The sequence below is a fragment of the Barbus barbus genome (assembly GCF_936440315.1).
Source record: "Barbus barbus genome assembly, chromosome: 5".
Classification (NCBI taxonomy): Eukaryota; Metazoa; Chordata; class Actinopteri; order Cypriniformes; family Cyprinidae; genus Barbus; species Barbus barbus.
This window is the reverse complement of record NC_136733.1, coordinates 33545187-33564163: the sequence shown is the minus strand read 5'-3', so window position 1 is coordinate 33564163 and position 18977 is coordinate 33545187. Positions and strand designations below refer to the sequence as shown.

Genomic DNA, 18977 nt, shown 5'->3' with positions numbered 1-18977 from the left:
AAAACAGGCCATTTAGGGACAGACAGCTGTGTTGTCAAAGTACCTGAGTAAGTGTGAGATAGATACGGTCAGTTAGGGGAGTAATGACCAACCGGCCGTTCAGCCCCATGTACTCATAGCCATAGGAGAACTGAGCACTACACTGCCTCACAAACAGCTCATCGGGCTCTTTAACCCAGTAGAATCTCAACTGACTCTCCCATTCAAACTCACGGGCATCTGTGATACTGCCCACAGAAAAAGTGTGTGTTAGGAAGAAAACTGCAACCAATTGAAGGTTTTAAGTGACTTATACACGACTGTAAAGTCTTTGTATCTTACCTATCTCTGACAAAAGTGTCCACAATGTCCCTAGCATGGACATCAATAATGAGCACAGTGTTGATTTTCCGTCTGTCGTTCTTCTTTAAGGGTTGTGTGATGCGCCTCACCAGGTCATCGATCTGCTTGTGCATTTTCTTTGCATGCTGTTTCAATGCCTGCTTTTCTCCTTGGCTCATCCTTTTGAAGACGTCTTCCACCTCCCAGGTCCACCACACCTGGTTTGCCGCCAGCACCACCATTCCCTGGTAGTCAAGCATCCAGTCCACCCTGACGGGCAGGTAGAAAACCACATAATAAAATTTCCACAAATTCTTTTAATCAGACAGACAAGCAAGTTCAATCAGAAATTTTGATTGATAGCACTGACTCATGATGGTTTAGTGCATGTCCTCACCTAGTTTTTCGGTGGCCGTAGAAGTAAATAGCTTCTTTGGTGATGAGTCTGTTGGTTCTCCTCATCTCCAGCAGTACTCCAGTCATCCAGTCCTCCACACGGCCCTCTGCAGGTACAGGCTGTTTGAGCTCCATCACCTCCCCCTCAGCAGAAACCATTGCACTTGCTACCATCTCTCCATTCATTCCCGTATCAAAACGCAAAGCTGCTATGTTGTCATACATCTGTAGATGAGGAAAAACAGGATGATTGTTTCATTTATGGTCCGTTGTGCAGATGTTAATTTTGGACCAGAATTCTGTTCATTTGAATGATTTTAATATAAGGGTGAGGAACGCTTAAATAATAGTAAGTTGTCTAATTTTTTTTTTTTTATTGTACATGGAATGGGTCAACTTTTTGAGCTCATATGACTGGACAAATTCTACTTGTTCTATCCCTGTAGTTCACGTTATTGGACTCTTTAGCTCATGGAAACTAATCAAGGTTGACTGAATAGTACAATGGTAATGGTAATGGCAGGAGTAACTTGATTGCTTTTGCATAATGCAGCACTGATACCACTAGAAAGTCTGTAATTTTACTGGAAAATTGAGTTATTTTTGTAAAAAAAATTATATGGTCAAAAGAATTTTAAAAATGAAATGCATGGGAATCATTCCCTATAAGATCAACAAGCTGCATTTACAAAACAGTTAGGGTGAATATTTATAAAAGTGATGCTTTTCTTTAGTACACAAAAATACCTTGATCATGTGCTCCTGCACACAAGTAGGCTCACTGCTGCCCAGAATACTGAGCAGCTCATCGTCCGAAATAAAGAAAAAACGTGGGAAAGCGTTCCGCTTGGAATCAAGATAATCATTAAGACTCTTTTGACACCTCTCCAAACCATCGCTTAGGTTCTGCAGATCAGCTAGACGATTTGGAACCAGACAGCATCTCTTTATGCCAGGGTCCTTCACTGTGTCAGTCATTATCTGGTGGTATTCAAAAGAGAAGGGATTTACATTCTTTTCAAAAACAGGGTTACGCATTTGTTGTTGGTGCAGAACCTTACCTTTTTGAACATTTTGTCAATATTGTCAAATTTTTTGGCTTCCTCAGGTAGCTGAGAGCGAATGTCACCTCCAATGAAGATGCTTTCCAGGTACATCCATTTTTGCTGTACTAACATCCATACCTACACATTTCAGAATAAACGTAAAGAAATAAGAACGTGAGCCAGTGCAGTTTTAAAGTCAAGTCGTTGTTGGCAGTGATGGTTTCCACTGACCTCAATAATCTCACTGATGAGTGATAGATTCTTCTCCCACTGCTGTACAGTGGCCAGGAAGGGACCAACATAGTGGCTGCCTGCCATACTCTGCAGGTTCATGGCATCATCATCCAGGCGCTGAAGGATGTCATCCACAGCACCAAGAATGAAACCATGCTCCTGTGTGCCTTTTAAAAACCGCTGCACACTAAACTTCATAGTTTCCCAAATTGCCTCCACTTCTTTAACTCCCTGTAAAAATGCACACAAGCATACTCTGTAATCTCTCAACATTTACATTTATTTACCCTCATGTTGTTCCAAAACTATGTGCATTTCGTTCTTCTGTGGAGCACAAAAGAGGATATTTAGAAGAATGTTGATGAGCAAACAGTTTCAGTTATCAACTTTTTTCTTTCTATACCAACTATCTTCTTTTATGTTCCAAAGAAGAAAGGAATGCATAGAGGTTAGGAATGACAACATTTTTAATGGAATATCCCTTTAACACTTGTGTTGAAATTAAAACCATTGCTATAACAAGAAGTGCAGTTGAATTTCATTATTAAGGATATTTCTAACCTTCTCTATGCCGAGCTCCTTCACAGCTGAGGTAACGATTTCACTGATGACGTTGCCATATTTGTGCAGCTCCATGGAGAACATGTTCTCCAGAGTGAAAGTGTTTGGGTTCATCTCAAAGCTGGTGCCTGTCCTCTCCATTAGATCCTTCCAGTGCCTGCAGAAACCAAGTGAGGACTTAAGTCTCATAGTACATATACATATACTGTAGCTAGTGCTTTATCTTAGATTAAAGGTGGGGTATATATTTTTTCAAAAACGCTTTAGAAAACTGAGTTGGGCCGAGCACCAAAACAAACTTGTAGCCAATCAGCAGTAAGGGGCGTGTCTACTCATGATGTGGGGGAGAGAGCGCTCAGTGCACATGACGGACATTAGCCGAGCTGAGCGACGACAGAAGAGGAAAACGTCTGCAGAACAAAAGAAGGCTTTTGTGACGACAGAAGAGGAAAACGTCTGCAGAACAAAAGAAGGCTTGTCAACACCAGACGCGACAGTTGTCGTGTCGTGCCGCACCAGTTAAAGTCTGTCTACACTGGACGTGACAAAGCGACCGTTGAAAATCATTTGAAATTTGTGTCAATGCGTCATAAATAGAACATGGCAGCAGTTTACTGTCGGGGATTTGTCATGTCCTATCCAGTGTAGACAGCATCACTAATTCTGTCAAAATAGGGGCGAGACCCTTTTGGCGTAGGGGCGTGTTTGTTTTGGTTATTTCAAATATCAACATTGGCTACCAGAAATCACTTACCCCACCTTTATGCTAACTTTTTGAAGATCCTTTAAGGCAGAACCATGTTACTTTAAGTTGAAACATTGTAAAAAAAAATCGTAAAACAAGTATTTACCTGTCTCTGAGAGCCTCATTTTTTAGGTCCAAGAGGAGAGGGATTGACTCTTTAAATTCCTTCATGCGGCCCTCCAGGAAGAAAGATACAGGAAGAGCTCTCACATCCTTTGGTAGTTTCCGCAAGCTCCTGATAAGTCCCTCTATACCTTCCTGCAGAAGCTTTATGTCCAGATTCACCCAAAGGGTCTGTGACCACTCTGCCTTAGCCTCCTGATGAATATACACACACTGGTGTCACAACTCCTCAGAACTTTTGAGCAACATACTTAGTCAAAGTTTATATAATGAATTGTCATTCTAACCTTCTGGCTTTTATAAATCTCATAGATCTGTCTCAGGCCCTTCATCTCCTTTTGTACATTGAGAAGCTCTGGGTACATAGTGATGGGCAGGCTGAACAGTTTCTCAGCTTTAGCCAGTTCCTGACGGCTTGCTTCTACCATATCCAGCTCGGTCTCATACGTAGCCATGATCTTCAAGCCTATAAGAGTACAACAACTGAAGTTATGTAATACTAGGTTGGTAAGATATGAAGAACAAGATCAGGATAGTACTCTTGCCTTTCTCTAGATCATCTCCCACGGCTCCAGGCCCATGCATGTTGAAGCTCTCTGCAAATATGGAGAGCTCCTGTTTATACTCCTCAATCTGGTTTAGAGTGATCTGATTGGAACATTGGAATTGGAACATTTAGAAATCAAAGATCAAATATGTTGCTTCTCTACAGTAATTTAACTTGATTGGTAAATGATAGGTACTACCTCTGCAAAGGTCTTTTTTACTTTTGCCAGGCTGCGGTCAACCCGTCTAGACTCTTTAAAAAGTTCACTCCACAAAATGAAGATCTTTGCAGACAGCTGCACCTCCTCCTCTGTAGTCTTGAATTGTAAAGCAGATCAAATTTATAATTTTATTTGGCAAGGATGCATTAAATAGATCAAAAGTGAGAGCACCGACATTTATCATATCAAAAGCTTTCTTTTTCAAATAAATTATGTTTTTTTTTTTTTTGTTAAACTGTCTATTCGTTAAAGAATCCTGAAAAAACGCTATCAGGGGTTCCACAAAAATATTAAGCAGCACAACTCTTTTCAACACTGAAAATAACAAGAAACGTTACTTGAACACCAAATCAGCATGTTACTGTATAATAATTTCTGAAAGATAATGTGACACTGAAGACTGCAGCTATGAATGCTGAAAATTCGACTTTGCCACAGAATAAGTAGAATTTTAAAATATATTAACATAGAAAACAGTTATTTAAAAAAAAAATATTTCATAAAAATATAGTTTTTCTGTATTTTTGATCAAATAAATGCTGCCTTGGTGAGCATAAGAGACTTCTTCTAAAAACAATATAAAGTTGTACTGAGTTTGAATGGTAGTTTTAAATTTTTGTGGCTTGACTGGCACAAATTGGATCAATAAAAGCACCACAAAGCATTTTATGACCTTTCATAAATCATATTGGTGTAGGCCTAAGGAAAAATGGACTGTCGCACTACCGTCTGATTGGCTTAAGTTTACTCACCTCCAGATTGTACATGCTCAGTGTCCTGTATCTCTCTTGAATATCGCTGATTCTCATCTCCACTGAGAGAGACATATCTCTAATGTCTGTGATTGTGCCCAGAACAAATTTCAGGTCCTCCAAGGTATTGGGACTCCTCTTCAAATTATCTGACAATTTCTGTTCACAGTAAATTCATTCTTTAAAACCAGACTGCCTCACAATCTCAACATTTCACTTACTCGATTCTTAGATGATGCAAAGATAACATTTAAAACAGTGCAACATTTGTCCTCACCAACAGCTCATTGCGCAGGTTGAAAAGCTCCTCTCGGGCCAAGTCATTGAGCAGCCTGCCCAGAGAAGTGATCCATGCTTGAGCATTCTCCTGGACGGCACGGGCCAGTGGCTCCAGGTTCAGTCTGATTATGTGTTCATGCTTCATCAAGGGCTGCTTTGCCACCTCATTGCTGACCCTGACATAGAACTGAAACTTCTCATCATACATCACACATGAGGGCTTCTTGGCTGCGAATTTCTCCATGACAATAGCCTTGTCGAGTTTCCAGAGAGAGCGATAGCTCATCCAGGTTTTGAGGTAGGCACTGATTCCATTAAGGAGACGTTGCATTGTCTGGAAGACAGCTGTGGCTTGCTCATTTATCTGTGGAAGCTGGCATACTTCACTGTAAAAGGTGAAGATGAATGGTTTGTCCTCACCATCCACATGCTGCGGAGGGCATTGGATGCAACTGCCATGCATCCAGCGAACAAACAGCTAAAGAGTGACAAACAGGGAAAAAAGTGACCTGAGTGACCAAATATTTACATTGCACTAAATCTGTACTACATACAGTATGTGAAGGTATTTGATTTCTAATTGCACAACAGAGTATGGAGTGCTGCAGGGATGATGCAGTTTTATAGGCCAAAACCCAGGAACAAGTTATTATTTAAGAACTTTCAATTCCATCATCTCAAATTCACTGTTTGTTTTTTTATAGGTTTAAATGCCTGAGAAAAAAAAGAAAAAACGTCTGTGGTTAACACAAGCTCAATGTATTTTCATCTTTTATTCCATGGCATAAAATACAGCAATAATACACCCACATGATTTTTTAAAGCTTTTACTTTGTCTTGAAAAAGATTGCTAACAAGTGGCTAAATTGGACTACTATGTTTTCAGGGACAGTAAACTTCATCACAGGAAAACTCTTCTTCTAACTAGTCTGCTTTCACAGCCTTGCCGTGTTTATAATCGCATTCTTCGAAACTATTCTAATTCAAGCTTTTTAAGATAAAATGTGTTTTTTTTTTGTTTTTTTTTAATAAAGGCCGAAAGAGTTGTTGAAAATTTTGTGATGGTGATGTTGCAATCACAGTGTAGTTCACATATAGCCTGTTTAGCTGTTTACTTCTATTGAATGTAATTTAGGCTTTAAATTAATAAATGTTGAGTTAATTTGTGAAGATTATCATGATGAACAAAACATGTAAGAATACTGATCTTTTGTTGAACATACAGTAGAACTTATTTTCTTCAAGTATCCAAAAGCCAATGCAAAAATCCTGTTGTGTTTTTACTGAGGGAACCATGGTGTTGCTAACTTCTGGGAGGGCCTGCAAAACTTCATCATCACTGTAGAGCTGCATTTTCTTTCTAAATGTAGTTCATTGTCAACATACCCTGGTGCTCTCCACACAGTCACCGACACACTGTCTAATAAGCTTGTACACCTCACTACTTTTGGGAAGCAAAGCAATCTCAGGTGCAGCTAGGATGGTGTCGATTTGGAAGAGTGGAGTAGTGCCCATCAGTGCGACGCTAAAAGCTTGAATATTGCTGAAAGACAATGGTAATGGTAAGCATAAAAGAGCATGAGAACATCTTTGTAAATTCATCTGAGAAACAGTCAAGTAAACCTACTGAAGCACCATCTTGCTAACTGAATCAAAGATCTTGCGCTCCCAATAAGCATAGAATTGAGCCATGCGTTTGGATTTGCCAGTGCTGGTCCCCATAATCAGACTCTCTATCTTGGTGAGGAGTGGACTGATAGCTGCATACTTATTTACAAGAAGGTGCACTGCCTTTGCCCTCTCACACTCAATGAAGTCACAGAACTCCTTAATTCCTGGAACAACAGACAGATAACATATTGGCACTATGTACCTGATGTGTCTGCTTATGGGCCGTATTTCGAATGACTATATAACACTCTTAACCTGGTAGGTATCCGTTTTTATCTGCCATTGGGAATTTGAAAAGGTTTGCCGATTCAATGGATTTAAGTTTTTCGTCAATGTCTCGTTCATTCTTCTGAATTTGGTTCACAAGGGACTCAAATTTTGAAGTGGCCTGGTTTCCACGTTGGACGAATTGTGGTATACCTGTAAAACAAGTGTAAATGAAGTTCGTTTTTTAAGAAATGACATCAGTTAGAAATTTCAGAACTACAAAACTAGCAACTACAAATCTTATTATGGGATATGCAAATAACTGGTATCCCCTGTGTAACATACCTAGAAAATTCCAGTTGACTCTTCTGCACCCAAAGCTTAGCACTCGCCTCAGTTCTTGCACCTGATCAGCCATTAGTGAGAACTCAGCATCATTTAGATTGTTTATCAGAGAATGGTAACGGTTCACTAACTTCTTCAGTCCTTTTATGTGCCTACATGCAAACAAAAAAAAGGTCAAAACACTTCAAGAAATATTTCAAGCATGTCAATTTTGGTCAAATGTCACAACACATTTTTTCAGGGAAAGGTTAGGGAGACTACCTCAGAAACTTGTCTTCTTGCAGAGCAACATTTTGTGCCTCACTTGGTGTTAAGATGCCCAAGTGATCCAGATACTTGGTCTCAGCTATGATCTCCTGCAGTTCAGGGGCAAAATTGACAGAGTAGCACACATCCTTTTCCACAGCCTTCTCTGACCCCTGAGCAGCCTGCAATCACAGCCATATTAACATATAAGCACATTTTTATGAACATGTTAGCTACGAGGCAGAGGGGAACACAGACACTGAGATTACTTGTCTAGGCATTTTAATATCGTAATGGCCATTATAAATTTTCACTGCTATCTTTCCCTGTCACTGCAACGTACGGTACTGAGCTGTGTAGAGTCTACACAGACAGCCCCAGAACTGTTGACCATGATCAGCACACTTCTCTTCATCAGGAGGGACAGAGTCTGATTAGTCTCTGCTCTCCATTGGTTAAACATCTCCGTTTCATAGTCCCTCATACGCATAGCCACCTCTAAGAATTTGGATACCACCTGGAAAATGAAAAATAATAAACAGTCAGGACATTTTCCTTCATACAGGTTGGGGTTGCATAGAGAGCAAAACTACACATTTTCAAAATTAACCCATCATGGATTGCTTGAACGTGGGTTGTTGTAACCCTCAATAATGATGATGGTTTTGGGATCACCTGCCCCTGATTGGACAAGCTTTTTAGGAGGCATTTACAGTACATAACAACTAAACTGGTCTTATAGTAAGGCACACTCTTGGTACAGATTGCGGGGGCCTCAAGGCATGTTTTAAAACTTTTACTATCATGTATGAAAATGCAACACTAGTGGGACACTTAAAAATGATACTATGCAATGGTCAAAGACTTTCCACAGCTGTAGCAGTGGTGCTTTAAAGGGAATGAATTTAAAGATGCACCTCTTCCAAGATTTATACAGTGCAAACTACAATATGATTTTAACATTTATCTTTTACATTTATCTAGTAACAAAAACTTATTTTAAGCAAAACAAGGACTTACTGCTTTTCCCTCTTCACTGTCCATCATCTCACGTGCCTCCTTGAAACGTCTAATGGGGTACCTCATGTGGTCTAGCAGGAAACGCTCCCAAATAATGGCTCCTGCCACAGGAGGATTATTCTTATTGAGCGGTGGGTTATCTTTGAGATTCACGAACAGGTCATTTAGAAGGTCCATCTAGGCAACAACAATGCCAAAGAAGACACATGAGAATAGCAAGAAATGCAATCTCTGTATCACCAAGTCAACATTTAAATCAAACATGTCCTTCAAAGGTTTTTAAGGTCCTGAGGCACCTCTTTGCAGTACTGAGCAAGAATATCATTAAACTTCTTCATCAACTGATTGTTGATGGCATCTCTGGAGCGGATGTGTTTAAATTTCAGCAGCAGGTCAAAGGCTGCCGATGAGGAACGCAGCGTCTTGAAGGAGTAATTGATGAAATTGATAGCTTCTCTTTCAATAGCCTTAAACAAAAGTTACCAATTAATACAGCATTAATATAAAAAATAAATAAAAAATGAAAATTAACAATGTAGCTGTTGTCACAAAGTTGTACCTGAACTTCCGTTCTAAATTCTTGCATGACCATTTTCCAACTGCTCATTTTGCGGATGTCAAAAGGGTCAAAGGAAACTTCCTCAATGGGTTCGACGAGGCAGTTTACACGGTGTAAAACCTCATCTATTCGCTTTGGATCACCCGTGACTGCTTTTAACTCCGATCCAAAAATAATGTAGAACTCATCCAGAGTCTATAAGTGATTATTAATTTGGGAGAAGGTTACTGTCTGTGAGGAATATTTCCTTGGACAAATTTCTTCACATAAAATAGAAAGTTATTAAATTAAATATGTTTGGTCTGGTTTGGCTTACCTGCAAGATGTTATACAAGTCCTGACAGATTGAAGCCATATAGTCTGTTTTTTCAAACAGCTTTTTGCGATCAAATTCCCAGCGGGGATCTCGGTCTGATTTCTCAATCCGTGCACGAACCTCAAAATAACTGGCCTTCCACTGATCCAGGACTTGCTTTCCATCCTGAGCCTTGGCTTTGGCCACCAGCCTCTTGTCTCTGCAGAATATTAATGACTGTGGTGTTACAATCATTGTAATTAAAAAAAAAAAATTGTGTGAAACTTCTAATTTGATTAAACATTTAATAAAAAAAGTATAATCTTTTCTTTATTTTTACCCCAACAGAATTCATTTCAAACTCAAATGCTACCTGCAACATTTTCATATTTTTGTGCATGTTACTGCTGGCTTGTGGTTTGAGCTACTTTTACAGATTTTGCTTACTCACTTAAACAGAACACGGACATTCACGACTCTTGCAACCCGTTCAGACAGTTCCCAGGCAATGCGTTCCATCAGAGATTCCAAACGCTCATCTGTGTTGTAATGCCTGGATAATATCCAGATCATACGCAGCCCGTTCATCAGTTCAGGAATAGTGTCCAAGACCACTTTGAAATCCAGTCCTGTGACAAGGTTCTGTAAATAACAAAACCTTGATGAGAAACACTGTATTTTTTAGCCCTGTTGTTCTGATGACATCAGCAAATTTTGTTTTTCATCCTTTCCAAAAGAAAAAAAAATGACAACATTCAGATTCGAAATGAGGATGAATAAATAATGAATTTTAACATAGGGCTGCTTTGTTGTACTTGTACCTGAAGTTGTGTCGTGAAAATTGAAATCAATTCCTCAAACTGAATTTTGAGACGCTCACACTGATTTATTTATTTTTTTTACTGTAAAGCTGCTTTGAAGCAACTGGTATTATAAATAAACTTGATATTTATTTTAAAGACTACCCATGGTTACTCCTCACCCTGAAATGTCTCTCCATTGTGGTAAGGAATTGTACATTATTGACAGACTCCTCATGGTATTTGCTAAGCTCAGCTGTGGTCTTTTCCAGTTCCTGCATTATGAATGAGTCAGCATGGGTCAACACGTCCAGAATCTTCCTCACCACTTGAAGGTTCAGCTGCTCGCTCAAACTACCGAAGACAGCAACACGTTCACGCCAGAACTCAATTTCTGCCAAAGGACCAGGTCCCTTTAAAAGAGAAAAAACAATAAATCCGTTAATTGTTTAAATGTTCTGTTTAGGTTGCCCATCACAACATAACAACAAGAATTTCATCATGATTAGTTTCACAAACCTGTGGTTTCTTTCTTTTCTGCTCTTCAATGATAATTGTGATTTGTGTGTGCCAATTCATCACACACTGCTCTAGTTTCTCCACCATGCCTGGATTAGACAAGAGCACCTCCACTCCACCCTCCAAATCCATGTCTGGAATGTGCAGTTTAAATTCACCTATAACAAAAATATCAAAATATTAAGAAGCACAATTGTTTCTTGAGCACCAAATCAACATTTTAGAATGTTTTCTGGAGGATCATGTGACACCGAAGACTGGAGTAATGGCTATTGAAATTTCTGGTTTGCCATCACAGGAATAAATTGCTTTTTAAAATGTGTTAAAATAGAAAACAGCTATTTTGAATTGTAATAATATTTCACAGTATTATTATTTAAATGTTTAATAGTACATGCAGTCTTGGTGAACATAAGAGACAACTCAAAAAACACTTAAAAAACAAAAAAAAAGACAAAACTGTTTAATAGTAGTGTTTATGTGTATGTGTATATACAGTATACATTTTTCTGACCCCTAAAGTGAAACTATAATACCTTCAAGCTGCTGTAGGGTTTGGTCTATGACCTGCAAGAATTTATGTGCGCTGTGCAGCAGATCATCTCGGACCTCAAAAGCCCCACGGGATTCTGCAGGCTGCTGTTTCTCATCTGCTGTTGTCTTACACACTGCGTCCCTCTCTTGAGAGCCAGCAACACCATGATAGCCACCATCAGTGAGCCTCAGCTGGTTCACTGAGAGAAGAGAGATGTACACCTGCAAAGAAAGCATTCAATAAACATACACACTTCCATAGCATAATTAATGATAATCCATTTATACGGGGATGAGATGTTTAGTCACACACATGGTTGAAAACCCCTCCAAGCATCATCAAGGGATGGTCATTCATCATGCCAAACTCAATAAGTTTGGGCATCAAATTATTAGCCTCGTTTATATCTGCAGGTTCAGTGATAGTTTCTGGATAGAGTAAAACACCCGACACATGAGTTAAATAAGAAATGTTAAAAAAACAACACACACACACATTTTGAGAGCACTCCACCTACCATTGGTGTTTCTCAGGAAGTAGAGGACGTTGTATTTTTCAAACCTCTGTGGGATATTGTTCACGTCCACATGAAGCTCTACGTGATACACAACCTGAACCTCAATCTTGTGATAACAAGAAACAATAAAAATAGCATTTTTTAAAGCATTGTTAAAAATACACACACCGATGAACAGGGGCCTGTTTCATAAAACAAGTTTACCAATTAAGATAGGTTTATTTCAGTTAGTCTGACTTATTTTCAATTGATTTGGTTCAAAATAAACCAGACTAACTGAAATAAGCATGGCTTGTTTGGTAAACTTGTTGTATGAAACAGCTCCCAGATCTCCTACACATCTTGATTATTAACCATTCTGTTTAATAAATATGTAAAATAAATATAATTACATTGGGAGATACTTTATTCCCTTGTGTTGCCTCTGTCAGGCCCTCGACTGCAGGATCCTGACTCTGAGAGTCTTCTACATTTGAGGAGTCCTGGCTTTGTCTGTTTTGACCATTTCTGTTATCTTCAGTCATGTGCGAACAATGGCAAAGAAAAATAGAAAAAGAAAAAAAACTTTGAGCAATTTGCATTTATCATATTGATAATATTAACCATTTAGGAAGCACACTCACTGTCCGCAGGGGTTATCTCTCTGTTTGAGATGAGGGAACCTTCAGACAGAACAGATGGTCTTCTCTCAGGGTCATTTTCTAGACAGGGAAATCATTTTATTTTCAAAAATGTAAAAGACTTGGTACCATTTGTTATTTAACATGTTAGACCTTCCTTAAGACTTCTTATTAATAAGTGAGCAAAGTTATATATTTGAGCGTTGAACTTCAGATCTCAGGCACGCGAAAGTTGTTAGAAACTATACACTCTGAATGGCAACAGATACATTTGCGTTGACATGAAAACGTACCAACAGGAATTTCCACTTCGACCTCTTCTTCTCGTATATTCTTGAAGAAAAACAGCGCTGAGGGCGCCTCTTCCCCTGTGACTACGTTTAAAAAGTGTATGATTTTCTGCTCTTCCTCTCCATCACCGCGACTGAGTAACTCCTCAAAGCAGTCTGAATCAGGCAAGTCTAACATCACACATACTGCGTTTTTAATCCACTCCACTCGGGGGTCATCGTGAGGCATTTTTGGTCTTCTTTGGGTGGGAATTACTACATAATACAAGTTTGTAATTTGTATGGAAAACTGTTTAGACGTTCATTGCAACAGAATGCGCGCTCTGGTTTAGTTGACGTTGCTATAACAACAGTAACAACGCGCGTCACGCGCGCACTGATGATGGTGTTGTGTTATTCATTTAATTCTGAATCACATTAGTTATTAAAAATAGAGATAAGAAGAAAACGTATTATACAAAATATATTATGCATTTCATTTGATGTCCTGCATAATTAACATTTAAGTCACGCTGCTAAAAGTAGACCTGTAATTGTGTTTTAAACCGTGGTCATGTAATGTTCATTTAATTTTTTACATGGGTATTTACCTTTCTTACGAGCTGTATTGCTTGATATTTTCTCTGCTGTCCATCCACTTCTTTTTACAACAGGGATCTTCAACAAAATACCAGCAGGTGGCGTTTTGCCTTCTAACCTGTGATCTCAGTGCTTCTAACTCGGGCTTCACAGCGTGTTCCCCCCAAACCAGTTAAATAAATGGTTCAATCGATAATTTATTATGATCGTTAAAATCATAATCAGCTTAATTTCATTCAATTGCTTCCTATTTTGACTTTTGCATAACTTACATGACACGTCACTGTGAACTAAGTTATTATAAAAGAAACAAATATAATCCAGAAATATGTTGCTACACACACTGAAGAATGAAAAATGTCATACGGTATATTTACATAAGGAACATTTATTTATACATTTATACACACACACACACACATACACAGAGAGCTGTTTTAGCATATCTCAAAGTATGACTATTTTTACAGCATTCATCTGCTTTTACATTGTAATGGCTAAGGATGGAATTGTTCAAGATTGGGGGGACCAAAATGTAACATTTTAAGAAGTGGATAATGAAAAAAAATTACAGAAATAATCCCCATGACAAATATGAATTCTGAGGGAATATGCCCTCCTCAATTTATATGGTTGTTACGGTAATACTAAAAACAATAATACATTTCAAAACCTTTAGATAAATTTGAGCAAAAATGTGCCAGTCACAGAATGTGTGCCCCAAATCAGGTCCTGGATTACTCCCAATAATAATGCACATTTTGTGTGTTTCCACAATCAAACACATCTGATTAAACTCATCAGATCATTAGTAGAGACACGACGACCTGAAATGGGACTGTCATACAAGGGAGACATCCAAAATGTGTACTGCTGTGGGTACCACGGCTGTAATAATAATATTACGTTATATTGTAATAATTATAATTATATAACTAATATAAGAAAAGCCAAACACACAGAAGAAATTTGAGATCATTACATACACCTTTCACTGAATGAAGAACAAGATTGATAAAACAATGCTCTACTCCCTGACAAAGTCTACACATAACATTTCCCCTGCTACACTTTAACCCGCATTTGGCACTGATTTATCTAATTTATGGCCACAATATGTTTATTCCAACAAGAATACATGTAAACTGTTACCATTAATGTCACATACTATGTGTGTTACCATTGAAAAATGAAAGCAGAAATTATAGTGACACCATGGTACCATTTATATCGCCCACCACATTATTTTTTAGCATCACAGATTTAGCTTCTACTTCACCGATCTATGAAACTTTCCTCTTCTTTACTTTTACAAAAGTACTAGAAGCAAGACTTTCAAGGGGATATTATGAGGAATTTCAAACACAACTTATGTTCACTCATCTTTTCTGCCAGCTTATCTTCTAGCCATCTCCTGGGGCTTTTGTTGCTGATGTGTCTTTGGGTGTGTTTTTACTGTCCTCACCGCTTAAGCTCACAGCCACAGCCACGATAATGCCAAGCACCACTGCAGCTACAACTGCTACTATTATCACTTTGTACTTAATATTCTCCCAGCGCTTCTTCTGTTTCACCTTAGTCGCGGTCTTTGCGAATTTTTCACTCTGAAAGGAATAAGTCAGTAAAATAATAATTATTATATAGAGGGAGAGATTCTTGATGACACAGAAGAGGAGTTTTTTGGCACCAACCACACAATGTAAATCATAAATCATGCTTGTTCATTCAGGCCATATGAGAACTGGCACTCCGATTGAGCCTGGCTTCCTGGTTTATTTTTTAGTTTTTCCTCCACTATTGTCACCTGTTAAGTTTTGGTTTCTTGCCACTGTTGCCTTTAGCTTGCTCAGTTAGGGTAAACACATTTGATCTGAATTTAACTGGATGACACTAACTTTGCATTGTCAACATTGAACTGAATTGAGCTGAATAATGACGTTACTGCATTTAACTCATTCCATAATTTTACATTTAACTTGTGATACTGACAGTTATTCAACTGAATTAAACTAAACTGAGATGAATAATAAAACTATTGTACTCCTTTACAGCTGAAATTGAAGTTGTTGCTTCATAACTGATACATTTTACAACAGTTACACTATTTCCCCTTTTATTATTGTTTTATTCATTTTTATGAAGCTGCTTTAAAACAATATGTATTGAAAAGCTCTATATAAACAAATGTGACTTGACCAAACAAGACTTCCAATGGGATTTTTAGTATGTTTATATGATAAAACATGAAACCAAAGTGAACTTGTTGCCTGAGTGCATGGCATGTACTGCACAAACAGCCTGCTACACTATTACACAAGTTTTGTTCATTTCATAACTAAAGGAAATGACGTTCTAAAATTAACAAGGTAAACTAAACTCAGGATGCCAATTGTACACTTTTTCCCGTACACCCCACCTAGACACTATTTAAAGACTCCAATTTGACATGCCCTTGCTTTCCCTAGAAACACTTGAAATTCCAGAAACCTAGTTTATGATCATAAGATTCCTCAACAAACCATAAAACAAGATCATAGAACCATAGAATGCATAATTAATTGGGCATGCTTTTTGTCAAGCAGTTTTAAAGGCATGAATTTAATTATATTTATTAAATGATAATATAAATGATCAATATGATAATATAAACTAACATGTTCAAGTAGTTTATCAGCTCGGTCCTCAAGCTCCCCGAGTTTTCCTGCACGCTCGTCGGCCTTGTTCATGTTATCCAGCATGATAACTTTGATTCCCTCCACATCCTCCTGGGCCTGACGAAGGCGGCTCTGCCCATTCTCCTGAAAACAGATTAAATAGATTTCTTGGGAAACACAGAATAACTGGCAAACATCCTTTGCAATACATAGGGTACATTATCATCAATACATTTCTGCAACAACATAATTTCCCCTATGAGAGACTAAATTGTCCTATTAGATGTTTAACAGAAGAGAAATGCAATCAATGACTGATTAAAAACAAAAAGTGGCAATGAAGACTTCCTGGACATCTCCCATGATAATAGTCTTGGAGGTCTGTTGACAACAAGCACTGGGAATGGAATTCTGGAACAGAGCCTCTGCTCTCCCACAGTTTAAGAAGAAACAGCGCAGGGGAGAGACAGAGAAACTGTGCATTTCTACAAGCTATTGCATCAAAACCCACAATGAGGCCTTTGTGAAAACAACATGGCTGAGATCCACGGAATCCATGAGATCCATTTAGAGACTGTGACCTCACTGACATTAGCAGTCTACAGCATCTGACACATTGTGTATATCAGCTGAGTCAGAGAATGTTAATTCCTCTCTTTGTGTTCAGAAGGATGCAAGTGACTTGAGGTCAAGGTTTAGTTGATGAGTGGCCCATCGTAGATGGGAAACTGTCACACAAAGATCAATGAAATTATTCATTTTACAGGAAATACCACTTATTATTCATGCCATCTCACGTAAGAGCCGTACACAATAGAACAGTGATTCTCAAATATGGGTCACAAGTTTTAACAGGAACAGCAGGGATAAAAAAAACAAAAAAATAATGCTGAATGCAAATTGTAAAAAATGCAACTAACATTATAATATAATTGTGTCTAGACTATCAAAATAAATATGTTTATGATATACAAGTAAGGAGAAATTCATAAATTGTTTTGTTGACACTGAAGGCTAAACTCTAGAGTTTTCAATGAGCATAATTTTTAAAATATTAACAGCTTGAAATTTCAATTTATCATTTATCATTGAATAATAGACCAATTAATACTTTTCAATGTTTTGATTTTAAGAATATTTTGTTTACATTTGTACTAGAAACAATACATATATAATTAAACAAATATCTCTGTGTAAATAAAACAATAACCACACTAAAGCAAAATCAGTGATATAGCTAGTCTTACGAAGAGGGAAAAAAACAAATTCAGAAAACAAGACCATAACCATAAACCATAAAATGGAACTGACTGTATACATAAATAAATATGTAAATATCTGGATGCTAAAGCAAAATGAGTGATATAGTCTTATGGATTTAAGTAAACAAGTTTGAGGAAACAAGATTTTAGAAGAATGTGGCCATGAAATGGGTAACACATTGCACAATAAATCAAGACAACTCTAATATATGAGGTATACTATAGAAATCTTCATCTTTAAAGCTCAAACAAAAACTTTAGTTACTGATGTTACTACAGAAGAGCATGTTGATAATCTGTTTTTCGTCACTCTTTGCATATGAACAGAAGTACAGGATACACATCTCTTTTTACATCCTTTCTTTGCCTCCTTCCTTCCTCTCTCAATTCGACTGCTATAATGAATATGGCATTTCCTTGAGACTAGGCAAAATCCCCTCTCTTATGTGTTTCAACTAAACACTGAGTGTCATGTTGTCATTTCAAGCCACCCGAGATAAAACCAACAACGATGTGGGTTAAAGAGCTTCCGAATGACATTCAAATGACTTTTAACATGGGGAAAAAAACTAAATATGTTAAAAAAAAAAATCTGACAATTTATTTATTTTATTTATTTATTTATTTAGTCATTTAGCAGACGCTTTTATCCAAAGCGACTTACAAATGAGGACATAAGAAGCAATCAAAACCAACAAAAGAGCAACAACGTGCAAGTGCTATTACAAGTCTTGGTTAGCCTAACGCAGTACAGATAATTATTATTATTATTGTTGTTATTTTTTAATAAAAAGACATAGATAAAATACAATTAGAATAGATAGTGCTAGAGTTAGAGGGTCAAGTAAAGATTTAATTCAATTTAAAAACTAAATATTGTCTGACTTGAGCAATCAATGCTAATCAACTAGGCCTTATACTGTATCTTATCGCTCAAATTACGTTTGAGTGAAAACTGCTATTCTATATATAGACTGTCAAAACAGTAATCGTCTAGTCATCAAAATCAAAGTCAGTGTATAATTTCACTTTCATAATGCAGTGACAGTTGATATAGATGATGAAAGTAACTAAACCTGCTTAGACAACAGCATTTAACAAACTCACAGCAACTGTTTGCAGTGTTTACATCGAGTCGACAGGATTTACCTAACAAAAATGTTTTTAGGTTTGATCTAAACAGCTTGCTTTTAAACGTTCTTCAGCCGTCACATGGCCATATTTTTCATTTTAATAACTAATGGCACCTCCAGCTCAAAAAGGAAACAAAAAGAGCGCTTCAAATACAAAACAACTTACCACCATTGTTTAATCTGTCGTTGTTAATACACCATAAACTGTCGCCGCATATACTGCATCTGAAAGAGACCCCACCAGCTGATAAGAGATAATAACACAAGCTCGATATCTTACAACTTCACGCACGTCTTCGCACAACTCCTCCTAATCTTCTACTGTAGTGTACTGCTGTAAGGAAGTGCGCTGGGAGTGTAGCTCGCGCTGCGCGGAAGTTGCATGTCATGTACGCCCATGTCATGTACGCCCATCTCATGCATGCTATTGTTTTTGGCCATGTACGAGAATGTGCCCTTTAAAGTGAGCGCACGGCAGTATTGGTAAAATATTCACAAAAA

The 18977-nt window shown here is 37.8% G+C and overlaps 2 protein-coding genes across 2 annotated transcripts in view; both read right to left on the bottom strand.

The window, feature by feature from the left end:
- LOC306869656 (dynein axonemal heavy chain 10-like) overlaps positions 1–13077 on the bottom strand; it is a gene marked incomplete at its 5' end in the record, with an annotated part of 35180 nt that extends 22103 nt beyond the window's left edge. The window contains 32 exon segments of the mRNA XM_079416506.1: positions 44–227; positions 322–591; positions 719–942; positions 1465–1698; positions 1779–1901; positions 1995–2228; positions 2559–2715; positions 3410–3621; positions 3714–3892; positions 3966–4074; positions 4173–4289; positions 4946–5104; positions 5223–5702; positions 6611–6767; positions 6852–7059; positions 7151–7315; positions 7448–7599; positions 7709–7866; positions 8037–8210; positions 8714–8890; positions 9010–9180; positions 9273–9467; positions 9589–9787; positions 10019–10209; positions 10550–10780; positions 10887–11044; positions 11423–11642; positions 11734–11849; positions 11939–12044; positions 12331–12452; positions 12562–12637; positions 12808–13077. Coding sequence (XP_079272632.1) covers positions 44–227; positions 322–591; positions 719–942; positions 1465–1698; positions 1779–1901; positions 1995–2228; positions 2559–2715; positions 3410–3621; positions 3714–3892; positions 3966–4074; positions 4173–4289; positions 4946–5104; positions 5223–5702; positions 6611–6767; positions 6852–7059; positions 7151–7315; positions 7448–7599; positions 7709–7866; positions 8037–8210; positions 8714–8890; positions 9010–9180; positions 9273–9467; positions 9589–9787; positions 10019–10209; positions 10550–10780; positions 10887–11044; positions 11423–11642; positions 11734–11849; positions 11939–12044; positions 12331–12452; positions 12562–12637; positions 12808–13077 — 5928 coding nt within the window.
- Positions 13078–13791: 714 nt separating this feature from the next.
- On the bottom strand, positions 13792–18835 carry LOC306869333 (vesicle-associated membrane protein 5-like). The gene is made up of 3 exons (XM_079416043.1): positions 18643–18835; positions 16082–16225; positions 13792–15031 (listed from the first exon to the last, which is right to left on the bottom strand). Exons 1-3 carry the CDS (start codon positions 18646–18648, stop codon positions 14831–14833), a joined length of 351 nt encoding a protein of 116 aa, XP_079272169.1. The 5' UTR covers positions 18649–18835; the 3' UTR covers positions 13792–14830.
- Between the last annotated feature and the right edge of the window lie 142 nt (positions 18836–18977).

What these genes read in the sequence shown, in the direction of transcription:
- LOC306869333 (XM_079416043.1), bottom strand. An exon ending in CTGATAAACTACTTGAACAT is followed by an intron (nt 15,032 to 16,081) that starts GTTAGTTTATAT and finishes TATTCCTTTCAG; the next exon opens with AGTGAAAAATTCGCAAAGAC.